A 15,793-nucleotide genomic window follows, 5' to 3' on the forward strand; every position below is an offset into this window, starting at 1 on the left:
TTGGCCGGCTGGGATGTTCTTGTCCCGTCGCGCTCTAGCGACTCCTTGTGGCGGGCCGGGTGCATGCACGCTGACTACGGTCGCCAGCTGTACGGTGTTTCCTCAGACACATTGGTGGGGCTGGACTCCGGGTTAAGCGAGCAGTGTGTCAAGAAGCAGTGCGGCTTGACGGGGTCGTGTTTCAGAGGAAGCATGGCTCTCGACATTCACCTCTCCCGTGTCCATACTGGAGTTGCAGCAATGGGAGAAGACTGTAACTGCCAATTGGATATCACGAAATTGGGAAGAGAAAAGGGCTAACAAGTCAACAATAGCGAGGCTATATACAGGGGGTACCGGTACAGAGTCAATTTGGAGGCTATATACAGGGGGTACCGGTACAGAGTCAATGTGGAGGCTATATACAGGGGGTACCGGTACAGAGTCAATGTGGAGGCTATATACAGGGGGTACCGGTACAGAGTCAATGTGGAGGCTATATACAGGGGGTACCGGTACAGAGTCAATGTGGAGGCTATATACAGGGGGATACCGGTACAGAGTCAATGTGGAGGCTATATACAGGGGGTACCGGTACAGAGTCAATGTGGAGGCTATATACAGGGGATACCGGTACAGAGTCAATGTGGAGGCTATATACAGGGGGTACCGGTACAGAGTCAATGTGGAGGCTATATACAGGGGATACCGGTACAGAGTCAATGTGGAGGCTATATACAGGGGGTACCGGTACAGAGTCAATGTGGAGGCTATATACAGGGGGTACCGGTACAGAGTCAATGTGGAGGCTATATACAGGGGGTACCGGTACAGAGTCAATGTGGAGGCTATATACAGGGGGTACCGGTACAGAGTCAATGTGGAGGCTATATACAGGGGGTACCGGTACAGAGTCAATGTGGAGGCTATATACAGGGGATACCGGTACAGAGTCAATGTGGAGGCTATATACAGGGGGTACCGGTACAGAGTCAATGTGGAGGCTATATACAGGGGGTACCGGTACAGAGTCAATGTGGAGGCTATATACAGGGGGTACCGGTACAGAATCAATGTGGAGGCTATATACAGGGGGTACCGGTACAGAGTCAATGTGGAGGCTATATACAGGGGGTACCGATACAGAGTCAATGTGGAGGCTATATACAGGGGGGACCGGTACAGAGTCAATGTGGAGGCTATATACAGGGGGTACCGGTACAGAGTCAATGTGGAGGCTATATACAGGGGGTACCGGTACAGAGTCAATGTGGAGGCTATATACAGGGGGTACCGGTACCGAATCAATGTGGAGGCTATATACAGGGGGTACCGGTACAGAGTCAATGTGGAGGCTATATACAGGGGGTACCGGTACAGAATCAATGTGGAGGCTATATACAGGGGGGTACCGGTACAGAGTCAATGTGGAGGCTATATACAGGGGGTACCGATACAGAGTCAATGTGGAGGCTATATACAGGGGGGACCGGTACAGAGTCAATGTGGAGGCTATATACAGGGGGTACCGGTACAGAGTCAATGTGGAGGCTATATACAGGGGGTACCGGTACAGAGTCAATGTGGAGGCTATATACAGGGGGTACCGGTACAGAGTCAATGTGGAGGCTATATACAGGGGGGTACCGGTACAGAGTCAATGTGGAGGCTGTATACAGGGGGTACCGGTACAGAGTCAATGTGGAGGCTATATACAGGGGTACCGGTACAGAGTCAATGTGGAGGCTATATACAGGGGGTACCGGTACAGAATCAATGTGGAGGCTATATACAGGGGGTACCGGTACAGAGTCAATGTGGAGGCTATATACAGGGGGTACCGGTACAGAGTCAATGTGGAGGCTATATACAGGGGGTACCGGTACAGAGTCAATGTGGAGGCTATATACAGGGGATACCGGTACAGAGTCAATGTGGAGGCTATATACAGGGGGTACCGGTACAGAGTCAATGTGGAGGCTATATACAGGGGGTACCGGTACAGAGTCAATGTGGAGGCTATATACAGGGGGTACCGGTACAGAATCAATGTGGAGGCTATATACAGGGGGTACCGGTACAGAGTCAATGTGGAGGCTATATACAGGGGGTACCGATACAGAGTCAATGTGGAGGCTATATACAGGGGGGACCGGTACAGAGTCAATGTGGAGGCTATATACAGGGGGTACCGGTACAGAGTCAATGTGGAGGCTATATACAGGGGGTACCGGTACAGAGTCAATGTGGAGGCTATATACAGGGGGTACCGGTACCGAATCAATGTGGAGGCTATATACAGGGGGTACCGGTACAGAGTCAATGTGGAGGCTATATACAGGGGGTACCGGTACAGAATCAATGTGGAGGCTATATACAGGGGGTACCGGTACAGAGTCAATGTGGAGGCTATATACAGGGGGTACCGATACAGAGTCAATGTGGAGGCTATATACAGGGGGGACCGGTACAGAGTCAATGTGGAGGCTATATACAGGGGGTACCGGTACAGAGTCAATGTGGAGGCTATATACAGGGGGTACCGGTACAGAGTCAATGTGGAGGCTATATACAGGGGGTACCGGTACAGAGTCAATGTGGAGGCTATATACAGGGGGTACCGGTACAGAGTCAATGTGGAGGCTGTATACAGGGGGTACCGGTACAGAGTCAATGTGGAGGCTATATACAGGGGTACCGGTACAGAGTCAATGTGGAGGCTATATACAGGGGGTACCGGTACAGAATCAATGTGGAGGCTATATACAGGGGGTACCGGTACAGAGTCAATGTGCAGGGACACCAGTTAGTCGAGGTAATTAACCTCTATGGGCTAGGTGGGACGCTTGCGTAACAGCCACTTGCAGCCTGTGGCGCGATTTTCAAAACCTTAAAAATCCTATTACTTCAATTTCTCAAACATATGACTATTTTACAGCTATTTAAAGACAAGACTCTCGTTAATCTAACCACACTGTCCGATTTCAAAAAGGCTTTACAACGAAAGCAAAACATTAGATTATGTCAGCAGAGTACCAAGCCAGAAATAATCAGACACCCATTTTTCAAGCCAGCATATAATGTCACCAAAACCCAGAAGACAGCTAAATGCAGCACTCACCTTTGATGATCTTCATCAGATGACAACCCTAGGACATTATATTATACAATACATGCATGTTTTGTTCAATCAAGTTCATATTTATATCAAAAACCAGCTTTTTACATTAGCATGTGACGTTCAGAACTAGCATACTTCCGGGGAATTCGCTAACATTTGACTAAATTACTCACGATAAACGTTCACAAAAAGCATAACAATTATTTTAAGAATTATAGATACAGACCTCCTCTATGCACTCGATATGTCCGATTTTAAAAGAGCTTTTTGGTGAAAGCACATTTTGCAATATTCTAAGTACATAGCCCAGGCATCACGGGCTCGCTATTTAGACACCCGGCAAGTTTAGCTCTCACCATAATCATATTTACTATTATAAAAGTTTGATTACCTTTTGTTGTCTTCGTCAGAATGCACACCCAGGACTGCTACTTCAATAACAAATGTTGGTTTGGTCCAAAATAATCCATCGTTATATCCGAATAGCGGCGTTTTGTTTGTGCGTTCCAGACACTATCCGAAATGGTAAAGAAGTGTCGCGCGCATGGTGCAATTCGTGACAATAAAATTCTAAATATTCCATTACCGTACTTCGAAGCATGTCAACCGCTGTTTAAAATCATTTTTTACGCCATTTTTCTCGTAGAAAAGCGATAATATTCCGACAGGGAATCTCCTTTTCGGCAAACAGAGGAAAAAATCACAAAGGCGGGGGCGGTCGGGTCACGCGCATAAGCCCAGAGTCCCTTGATTGGCCACTTGAGAAAGGCGATAATGTGTTTCAGCCTGGGGCTGGAATGACGACATTCTGTTTTTTCCCGGGCTCTGAGCGCCTATGGAAGACGTGGGAAGTGTCACGTTAGAGCAGAGATCCTTAGTAAAAGATAGAGATGGAAAAGAAGTTCAAGAAATGGTCAGACAGGCCACTTCCTGTAAAGGAATCTCTCAGGTTTTCTCCTGCCATTTGAGTTCTGTTATACTCACAGACACCATTCAAACAGTTTTAGAAACTTTAGGGTGTTTTCTATCCATATGTAATAAGTATATGCATATTCTAGTTACTGGGTAGGAGTGGTAACCAGATTAAATCGGGTATGTTTTTTATCCAGCCGTGTCAATACTGCCCCCTAGCCCTAACAGGTTTTAAGGTAATATGTACATGTAGTAGAGGTAAAGTGACTATGCATACGGTGGTTCTTCCTTTAAAAGTTGCGGTGTACTGCAGCACAGCTTGCTGGGTGCCACAGAATTCTATGGCACATTATTTAAGTGTTAGCCATTGTTGCTATGGTAGTTAGTGCTAGTTAGCCCACCAGAGCGCATCTTTGATAAGCCAAGTTATTAAATCTCTCATTAATTTGTGCTTGTCATCATACAGCATACAAGTCATTCATGTCTTTAAATACAGTCAAGCTTTTTAGTTCTAAAACTAAATAGCAAAGGGAGCCTTGATTCATTTTACAATCACGGCTAAGGCGATTTAATTCATGAATTCATTTGACTGTTTTTTAATATTGGCTGTACTAGAGACTTTAAAACCTTTTTTGTAGTTAGAACAGACTGTATGTGATAGATTGTTAGAAATGGAGCTTCATTAATACTGTTTACATTTAAAGTCCCTAAACTCGGCAAGAGTCTATTGTCCTGCTGATAGCCGATCAAGGGTGAATGGCAACTGTGTTACGGGTGGAGTTTGTGGCGGGGTGAGGAGTACTGGAAAGGCGTGACTCCAGGTTTCAACAGACCATAAGTACACAGCAGATCGCCGATTGTCCTCACTTTGATTATGCTGTAACAACATACTATAGGACCAGGATCTCAGTGAACAGATTAGGACTTTCAGGAGGAATGGAAAATCTACTGGAGACATTTTAAAAATACTGGTATACTTGAGGATTTTGGTCACGGACAGTGCTATTCGCAAACACTATCATCTGATGTCTGTGCTACGCCGAACACGAAAGCCCAGGAAAATGAACAGGTACAGTAGGCTACAAATCTGTAAAGTAGGCATAATAATGCTTCAATAAATCTACTGCTGGTCTTTACTATCGGCTGCACATTTTTTACATTGTATTCCATTTCCAGCAAGACTATTCAAGCAATCGATCCACTGATGGACGAAGATGATAAGCAATCGACAACGGCCCTCTGGAATCTGCTGGAAACACAGTACGGCAAAAACAACGCTCTAAACGTAGTCAGGAGACAGTTGAAGAAACTTGAGTGGGCTTATGGAACGGATCGGTAAGACATGTTATATATATATATATTATAATAGATTTTTTTCATAACATTAACCGCGTGTTCTCTTGTTTTGTACTGTTCTGTAGTTTCAACACAAGGATTCATCTGACAAACAAAGAACTTCGCATGGTGCAGGCCTATGCATGGATCACTGCTGGCGAGACATTCAATGACGCCATCTTCACAGACGAATCAACTGTGACCCTTGAGCAATTTGCTCAAAATTGCTCCAGAAAAAAAGGAAGAAGATCAAGCAAGCCGAGTCCCAAGAATCCTCTCAAACTCCATGTGTGGGGAGCAATTTCTCGCCAGGGACCAGTCCCATATTTGATTTATGATGATAAGTTGAACTATTCACAAAGCAAAGGGTAAATCAAATATTGTAGCCTACACCTCACGGACTGCTACGTGTTCCACAATAAATCACTGTTGCCTCCTTTTTCAGGTATCGTTGCTCCAGATTTCTTTGAGGAAGAAATCATCAAGAGATATGCTGGACCCCATGTCAGAGAGGTGTTTCTGGGAGATATTCTGGACCCTATGTCAGAGAGGTGTTTCTGGGAGATATGCTGGACCCTATGTCAGAGAGGTGTTTCTGGGACCACATCGTTTCTTTCAAGGTAGGATTATAGCAATATTTTGTTATGTTTAAGCCTATTTACATGTATATTTCTAGTGTTGTACCTAATGTTGGCTGTTCTGCTAAATGTATTTTTTTCTTCTCCAAATGCAAACAATGGCCCAACACACACTGCCGCACGGGTTTGCATTGCAAATGAGGGAATAAACTGGTTCGAGACACCAGCAGAGTAAGTAGACCTTTATGTAGTTAAATAAAGGTTAAATAAAAATAAATAAAAGACCTACAACACTTTTAACAGCACATTACTCAACACTACTGAGACTCATGTCGCCTACAGTATATCAATTTTTTATTTTTAAATCTCTATATGCAGGTCTCCTGATTTAAACCCAATCAAACTTGTTTGGCATCAAATGAAAACATTCATCCGTAACTCTGCCAAGCCTACAAGCAAAGATGAACTGGTGAAGGCTATCAAGACGTTTTGGATTGAGAAACTGACGATACAACAATGCAACAAAAACATTGATCATCTCAGCAAGGTTTTACCTGTGGTCGTGGAGCTGCGGGGAAGTGCAACTAAAATGTAGCTGAGATGTACACTAATAGAAATAAACATCTGCATTTTAAAAGTCTTCTTTTATCTTTATTTTATTAACGAAAGCATTAAGATGTTGACAAAAACTGTACCGTATATCCTTTATCCGACATTTTGCGGTTGCGTGAGGTTTTGAGTTAGAAATGTAAGACTTTAGAGTAATTAAACATCGAATACATAGCAAGTTGGGGGGATTTTCACACCTACAGTAGCCGGGCTATTAAACGACCATTTTCTAAATAAATGGAGGTATGAAGAGTCTATTGTCCTGCTAATAGTCCATCATGGAAACATTGTCTGCAGAGTTCACAACCTGCTACACTTGTGAAAAAACAAGTGTTTTGAAAACATGTTTTCTAAATGCCTCCAGCTGTCAATCAACATCAGCATTACATCATCACCACTGTAAATAAAACACAGCATCTAAAGTGGTACAAATATATTATTGAATTCGCTCAAAATCAAACAATGCACATAATACCTGATGCATTTTTCTTTTGGGGCAAATCTGGTCTGTGATATTGAGTTAGCAATGTTGTTCATTGTTACCACAATGTAAAAAATAATTGAACACACACAACATGAGCAGATTAACTTGGTCAAAACAGTAAAAGCATTAGGTTATAATAATCCATGCTATGGGTGGAGTTACAAATTTGTCCGTAGTATTAAAATCAACAAAATGTCAGCCTTTAAATGCTTTATTATTGTCAGCATCGGTTTGTGGTGGTAAACAGACAACTACGAAAAATATAGATGAAAACTCTGTTGGTAAATAGTGTGGTCTACAGCTTATCATGAGGTACTCTACCTCAGGTCGTGCAAAACCTCAAGACTTCCTTAATATTCGATTTTGTGCACCAGCTGTTATTGACAAATAGACACAGACCGCCACCCCTTGTCTTACCAGACGTAGCTGTTCTGTCCAGCCGATGCACGGAGAAGCCAGCCAGCTGTAATTTATCAATTTCGTCATTCAGCCATGACTCAGTGAAACATAAGATATTACTGTTTTTAATGTCCTGTTGGTAGGATAGTCTTGATCGGAGCTCATCCCGTTTATTATCCAATGATTGCACGTTGGCTAATAGTACGGAAGGTAGAGGCGGGTTACTCACTCGCCGTCGGATTCTTACAATGTATCCCGACCTACATCCCCGATATCTCCGTCTCCTCTTCATGAGAATAACAGGGATTTGGGCCTTGTCCGGTATCTGAAGTAAATCCTTCGTGTCCGACTCGTTAAAGAAAACACCACTATTACAACTGTTTGTGTGTGTGAGAGAGAGAGGGAGGGAGGGAGAGAGAGAGAGTTAGACAGAGAGAGAGAGCGAGAGAGAGAGTTAGACAGAGAGAGAGGGAGAGAGAGAGAGTTAGACAGAGAGAGAGAGTTAGACAGAGAGAGAGAGAGAGAGAGAGAGAGAGAGAGAGAGAGAGAGAGAGAGAGAGAGAATGAAAGCGAGTACATGATTTACCTTAATGAACTCGTCTTTCATGGCTGCTGCTCTCTCCAGCTCTGTCTGGATCACCTGCATGAACTGAGCTGTCCTGTCCTCGGCACGTACGTTAGAGAAACCTGCCTGCTGTAGGAACTGCAGACAGACAGTTACAGTATATGGAGTTACATAGGCGAATTCTAAGATATTATAACGTATGTGGTAAAAGTCAGGTCAGGGTGACATTATCAGGGTATTATAAGGTTTATGATTGGACCTACCTTGCCGTACTGTGGTGGGGTGTAGAGAATGTAACCTCTCTGTTTGACATACCCGTGGAACTGAGGAGTCCAGGGCTTCTCTCCACAGCAGTAGTCAGTGATCAGGACCTGGCCACCGGGCTTCAGCCACGACTGAAGATGAAGATACATAGTGTTTTGGATGGTAAAAACCAACAGCAAAATATAATACAGTCTGGAATTGATGTTAAGGTGTGTGCGGTTGTGCGGTTGTGCAGTTGTGCAGTTGTGTAGTTGTGTGTGTGTGTGTGTGTGTACACACACTCACATGGAAGCGTTTGAACAGTGCCAATTTGTCGTCGATGTGCAGGATGGTGTCTCGACTGTAGACAACATCAAACGACCCTTCTGGGAACTCTCTCTTAGTGGCGTCAGCCACCTCGAAATGGACCTGCAGGAATAGGCATGCAAAACCTGTCACTAAAACACCTTGAACTCAGACTGTTAACGCATTTCAATATAATTCAATTAACATGACCATTATCTATGTAGCATTAAAAGACATGTAGAACGTAACATTTCCATGACAACAGAACTATTGATATAAATAAAATAGACAGCTTGAACTTCATGCCCTTTCTCATTGTAAACCTAGTAACCCTAACCTAGTATGTTTCTCACTGTAGACCTAGTAACTCTAACGTAGTATGTTTCTCATTGTAGACCTAGTAACTCTAACCTAGTATGTTTCTCATTGTAGACCTAGTAACTCTAACCTAGTATGTTTCTCATTGTAGACCTAGTAACTCTAACCTAGTATGTTTCTCATTGATTACCTAGTAACCCTAACCTAGTATGTTTCTCATTGTAGACCTAGTAACTCTAACCTAGTATGTTTCTCATTGTAGACCTAGTAACTCTAACCTAGTATGTTTCTCATTGTAGACCTAGTAACTCTAACCTAGTATGTTTCTCATTGTAGACCTAGTAACTCTAACCTAGTATGTTTCTCATTGTAGACCTAGTAACTCTAACCTAGTATGTTTCTCATTGTAGACCTAGTAACTCTAACCTAGTGTGTTTCTCATTGTAAACCTAGTAACCCTAACCTAGTATGTTTCTCATTGTAGACCTAGTAACTGTAACCTAGTATGTTTCTCATTGTAAACCTAGTAACTCTAGCCTAGTGTGTTTCTCATTGTAAACCTAGTAACTCTAACCTAGTATGTTTCTCATTGTAAATCTAGTAACCCTAACCTAGTATGTTTCTCATTGTATACCTAGTAACCCTAACTCTAACCTAGTATGTTTCTCATTGTAGACCTAGTAACTCTAACCTAGTATGTTTCTCATTGTAGACCTAGTAACTCTAACCTAGTATGTTTCTCATTGTAGACCTAGTAACTCTAACCTAGTGTGTTTCTCATTGTAAACCTAGTAACTCTAACCTAGTATGTTTCTCATTGTAGACCTAGTAACTCTAACCTAGTATGTTTCTCATTGTAAACCTAGTAACCCTAACCCTAACCTAGTATGTTTCTCATTGTAGACCTAGTAACTGTAACCTAGTATGTTTCTCATTGTAGACCTAGTAACTATAACCTAGTGTGTTTCTCATTGTAAACCTAGTAACTCTAACCTAGTATGTTTCTCATTGTAGACCTAGTAACTCTAACCTAGTATGTTTCTCATTGTAGACCTAGTAACTCTAACCTAGTGTGTTTCTCATTGTAAACCTAGTAACTCTAACCTTGTATGTTTCTCATTGTAGACCTAGTAACCCTAACCTAGTATGTTTCTCATTGTAGACCTAGTAACTGTAACCTAGTATGTTTCTCATTGTAAACCTAGTAACTCTAGCATAGTGTGTTTATCATTGTAAACCTAGTAACTCTAACCTAGTATGTTTCTCATTGTAAACCTAGTAACCCTAACCTAGTATGTTTCTCATTGTATACCTAGTAACCCTAACTCTAACCTAGTATGTTTCTCATTGTAGACCTAGTAACTCTAACCTAGTATGTTTCTCATTGTAGACCTAGTAACTCTAACCTAGTATGTTTCTCATTGTAGACCTAGTAACTCTAACCTAGTATGTTTCTCATTGTAGACCTAGTAATTCTAACCAAGTATATTTCTCATTGTAGACCCACTAACCCTAACCCTAACCTAGTATGTTTCTCATTGTAGACCTAGTAACCCTAACCTAGTATGTTTCTCATTGTAAACCTAGTAAATCTAACCTAGTATGTTTCTCATTGTAAACCCACTAACCCTAACCCTAACCTAGTATGTTTCTCATTGTAGACCTAGTAACTGTAACCTAGTATGTTTCTCATTGTAAACCTAGTAAGTCTAACCTAGTATGTTTCTCATTGTAGACCTAGTAACTCTAACCTAGTATGTTTCTCATTGTAGACCTAGTAACTGTAACCTAGTATGTTTCTCATTGTAGACCTAGTAACTCTAACCTAGTATATTTCTCATTGTAGACCCACTAACCCTAACCCTAACCTAGTATGTTTCTCATTGTAGACCTAGTAACTCTAACCTAGTATGTTTCTCATTGTAGACCTAGTAACTCTAACCTAGTATGTTTCTCATTGTAGACCTAGTAACTCTAACCTAGTATGTTTCTCATTGCAGACCTAGTAACTCTAACCTAGTATGTTTCTCATTGCAGACCTAGTAACTCTAACCTAGTATGTTTCTCATTGTAGACCTAGTAACCCTAACCTAGTATGTTTCTCATTGTAAACCTAGTAACTCTAACCTAGTATGTTTCTCATTGTAGACCTAGTAACTCTAACCTAGTATGTTTCTCATTGTAGACCAAGTAACCCTAACCTAGTATGTTTCTCATTGTAGACCCACTAACCCTAACCCTAACCTAGTGTGTTTCTCATTGTAAACCTAGTAACTCTAACCTTGTATGTTTCTCATTGTAGACCTAGTAACCCTAACCTAGTATGTTTCTCATTGTAGACCTAGTAACTGTAACCTAGTATGTTTCTCATTGTAAACCTAGTAACCCTAACCTAGTATGTTTCTCATTGTAAACCTAGTAACCCTAACCTAGTATGTTTCTCATTGTATACCTAGTAACCCTAACTCTAACCTAGTATGTTTCTCATTGTAGACCTAGTAACTCTAACCTAGTATGTTTCTCATTGTAGACCTAGTAACTCTAACCTAGTATGTTTCTCATTGTAGACCTAGTAAATCTAACCTAGTATGTTTCTCATTGTAGACCTAGTAATGCTAACCAAGTATATTTCTCATTGTAGACCCACTAACCCTAACCCTAACCTAGTATGTTTCTCATTGTAGACCTAGTAACCCTAACCTAGTATGTTTCTCATTGTAAACCTAGTAAATCTAACCTAGTATGTTTCTCATTGTAAACCCACTAACCCTAACCCTAACCTAGTATGTTTCTCATTGTAGACCTAGTAACTGTAACCTAGTATGTTTCTCATTGTAAACCTAGTAAGTCTAACCTAGTATGTTTCTCATTGTAGACCTAGTAACTCTAACCTAGTATGTTTCTCATTGTAGACCTAGTAACTGTAACCTAGTATGTTTCTCATTGTAGACCTAGTAACTCTAACCTAGTATATTTCTCATTGTAGACCTAGTAACTCTAACCTAGTATGTTTCTCATTGTAAACCTAGTAACTCTAACCTAGTATGTTTCTCATTGTAGACCTAGTAACTCTAACCTAGTATGTTTCTCATTGCAGACCTAGTAACTCTAACCTAGTATGTTTCTCATTGCAGACCTAGTAACTCTAACCTAGTATGTTTCTCATTGTAGACCTAGTAACCCTAACCTAGTATGTTTCTCATTGTAAACCTAGTAACTCTAACCTAGTATGTTTCTCATTGTAGACTTAGTAACTCTAACCTAGTATGTTTCTCATTGTAGACCAAGTAACCCTAACCTAGTATGTTTCTCATTGTAGACCCACTAACCTAACCCTAACCTAGTATGTCTCTCATTGTAGACCTAGTAACCCTAACCTAGTGTGTTTCTCATTGTAGACCTAGTAACTCTAACCTAGTATGTTTCTCATTGTAGACCTAGTAACTCTAACCTAGTATGTTTCTCATTGTAGACCTAGTAACTCTAACCTAGTATGTTTCTCATTGTAGACCTAGTAATTCTAACCAAGTATATTTCTCATTGTAAACCCACTAACCCTAACCCTAACCTAGTATGTTTCTCATTGTAGACCTAGTAACCGTAACCTAGTATGTTTCTCATTGTAAACCTAGTAAGTCTAACCTAGTATGTTTCTCATTGTAAACCCACTAACCCTAACCCTAACCTAGTATGTTTCTCATTGTAGACCTAGTAACTGTAACCTAGTATGTTTCTCATTGTAAACCTAGTAAGTCTAACCTAGTATGTTTCTCATTGTAGACCTAGTAACTCTAACCTAGTATGTTTCTCATTGTAGACCTAGTAACTGTAACCTAGTATGTTTCTCATTGTAGACCTAGTAACTCTAACCTAGTATATTTCTCATTGTAGACCCACTAACCCTAACCCTAACCTAGTATGTTTCTCATTGTAGACCTAGTAACTCTAACCTAGTATGTTTCTCATTGTAGACCTAGTAACTCTAACCTAGTATGTTTCTCATTGTAGACCTAGTAACTCTAACCTAGTATGTTTCTCATTGCAGACCTAGTAACTCTAACCTAGTATGTTTCTCATTGCAGACCTAGTAACTCTAACCTAGTATGTTTCTCATTGTAGACCTAGTAACCCTAACCTAGTATGTTTCTCATTGTAAACCTAGTAACTCTAACCTAGTATGTTTCTCATTGTAGACCTAGTAACTCTAACCTAGTATGTTTCTCATTGTAGACCAAGTAACCCTAACCTAGTATGTTTCTCATTGTAGACCCACTAACCCTAACCCTAACCTAGTGTGTTTCTCATTGTAAACCTAGTAACTCTAACCTTGTATGTTTCTCATTGTAGACCTAGTAACCCTAACCTAGTATGTTTCTCATTGTAGACCTAGTAACTGTAACCTAGTATGTTTCTCATTGTAAACCTAGTAACCCTAACCTAGTATGTTTCTCATTGTAAACCTAGTAACCCTAACCTAGTATGTTTCTCATTGTATACCTAGTAACCCTAACTCTAACCTAGTATGTTTCTCATTGTAGACCTAGTAACTCTAACCTAGTATGTTTCTCATTGTAGACCTAGTAACTCTAACCTAGTATGTTTCTCATTGTAGACCTAGTAAATCTAACCTAGTATGTTTCTCATTGTAGACCTAGTAATGCTAACCAAGTATATTTCTCATTGTAGACCCACTAACCCTAACCCTAACCTAGTATGTTTCTCATTGTAGACCTAGTAACCCTAACCTAGTATGTTTCTCATTGTAAACCTAGTAAATCTAACCTAGTATGTTTCTCATTGTAAACCCACTAACCCTAACCCTAACCTAGTATGTTTCTCATTGTAGACCTAGTAACTGTAACCTAGTATGTTTCTCATTGTAAACCTAGTAAGTCTAACCTAGTATGTTTCTCATTGTAGACCTAGTAACTCTAACCTAGTATGTTTCTCATTGTAGACCTAGTAACTGTAACCTAGTATGTTTCTCATTGTAGACCTAGTAACTCTAACCTAGTATATTTCTCATTGTAGACCTAGTAACTCTAACCTAGTATGTTTCTCATTGTAAACCTAGTAACTCTAACCTAGTATGTTTCTCATTGTAGACCTAGTAACTCTAACCTAGTATGTTTCTCATTGCAGACCTAGTAACTCTAACCTAGTATGTTTCTCATTGCAGACCTAGTAACTCTAACCTAGTATGTTTCTCATTGTAGACCTAGTAACCCTAACCTAGTATGTTTCTCATTGTAAACCTAGTAACTCTAACCTAGTATGTTTCTCATTGTAGACTTAGTAACTCTAACCTAGTATGTTTCTCATTGTAGACCAAGTAACCCTAACCTAGTATGTTTCTCATTGTAGACCCACTAACCCTAACCCTAACCTAGTATGTCTCTCATTGTAGACCTAGTAACCCTAACCTAGTGTGTTTCTCATTGTAGACCTAGTAACTCTAACCTAGTATGTTTCTCATTGTAGACCTAATAACACTAACCTAGTATGTTTCTCATTGTAAACCCACTAACCCTAACCCTAACCTAGTAGGTTTCTCATTGTAAACCCACTAACCCTAACCCTAACCTAGTATGTTTCTCATTGTAGACCTAGTAACTCTAACCTAGTATGTTTCTCATTGTAGACCTAGTAACTGTAACCTAGTATGTTTCTCATTGTAGACCTAGTAACTCTAACCTAGTATATTTCTCATTGTAGACCTAGTAACTCTAACCTAGTATGTTTCTCATTGTAAACCTAGTAACTCTAACCTAGTATGTTTCTCATTGTAGACCTAGTAACTCTAACCTAGTATGTTTCTCATTGCAGACCTAGTAACTCTAACCTAGTATGTTTCTCATTGCAGACCTAGTAACTCTAACCTAGTATGTTTCTCATTGTAGACCTAGTAACCCTAACCTAGTATGTTTCTCATTGTAAACCTAGTAACTCTAACCTAGTATGTTTCTCATTGTAGACCTAGTAACTCTAACCTAGTATGTTTCTCATTGTAGACCAAGTAACCCTAACCTAGTATGTTTCTCATTGTAGACCCACTAACCCTAACCCTAACCTAGTGTGTTTCTCATTGTAAACCTAGTAACTCTAACCTTGTATGTTTCTCATTGTAGACCTAGTAACCCTAACCTAGTATGTTTCTCATTGTAGACCTAGTAACTGTAACCTAGTATGTTTCTCATTGTAAACCTAGTAACCCTAACCTAGTATGTTTCTCATTGTAAACCTAGTAACCCTAACCTAGTATGTTTCTCATTGTATACCTAGTAACCCTAACTCTAACCTAGTATGTTTCTCATTGTAGACCTAGTAACTCTAACCTAGTATGTTTCTCATTGTAGACCTAGTAACTCTAACCTAGTATGTTTCTCATTGTAGACCTAGTAACTCTAACCTAGTATGTTTCTCATTGTAGACCTAGTAATTCTAACCAAGTATATTTCTCATTGTAGACCCACTAACCCTAACCCTAACCTAGTATGTTTCTCATTGTAGACCTAGTAACCCTAACCTAGTATGTTTCTCATTGTAAACCTAGTAAATCTAACCTAGTATGTTTCTCATTGTAAACCCACTAACCCTAACCCTAACCTAGTATGTTTCTCATTGTAGACCTAGTAACTGTAACCTAGTATGTTTCTCATTGTAAACCTAGTAAGTCTAACCTAGTATGTTTCTCATTGTAGACCTAGTAACTCTAACCTAGTATGTTTCTCATTGTAGACCTAGTAACTGTAACCTAGTATGTTTCTCATTGTAGACCTAGTAACTCTAACCTAGTATATTTCTCATTGTAGACCTAGTAACTCTAACCTAGTATGTTTCTCATTGTAAACCTAGTAACTCTAACCTAGTATGTTTCTCATTGTAGACCTAGTAACTCTAACCTAGTATGTTTCTCATTGCAGACCTAGTAACTCTAACCTAGT

General features: G+C 40.3%; 1 protein-coding gene and 1 long non-coding RNA gene across 5 annotated transcripts in view; one reads left to right on the top strand and one right to left on the bottom strand.

Annotated features, from left to right (window-relative positions):
• LOC123744681 (phosphoethanolamine N-methyltransferase 3) overlaps positions 1-15,793 on the bottom strand; it is a 46,076-nt gene that overhangs the window by 907 nt on the left and 29,376 nt on the right. The window contains exons 6-9 of one of the 4 annotated variants that reach the window (XR_006771088.1): positions 8,532-8,654; positions 8,298-8,377; positions 8,004-8,120; positions 6,527-7,794 (exon numbers count right to left, since the gene is read on the bottom strand). Coding sequence is in view for 2 of the 4 variants with exons in the window: in XM_045724239.1 (XP_045580195.1) it covers positions 7,789-7,794; positions 8,004-8,120; positions 8,246-8,377; positions 8,532-8,654 (378 nt within the window). In the remaining 2 variants the exon portion in view is untranslated. Of the gene's footprint in view, positions 1-6,526; positions 7,795-8,003; positions 8,121-8,245; positions 8,378-8,531; positions 8,655-15,793 lie in introns of those variants that run through there. The other 3 variants (XM_045724239.1, XR_006771087.1, XM_045724238.1) reach the window with 3 other exon arrangements.
• On the top strand, positions 6,033-6,584 carry LOC123744682 (uncharacterized). The gene is made up of 2 exons (XR_006771089.1): positions 6,033-6,156; positions 6,304-6,584. It is a non-coding gene; the product is annotated as an uncharacterized lncRNA (long non-coding RNA).

This window comes from Salmo salar, chromosome ssa09 (genome assembly GCF_905237065.1).
Source record: "Salmo salar chromosome ssa09, Ssal_v3.1, whole genome shotgun sequence".
Lineage (NCBI taxonomy): Eukaryota > Metazoa > Chordata > Actinopteri > Salmoniformes > Salmonidae > Salmo > Salmo salar.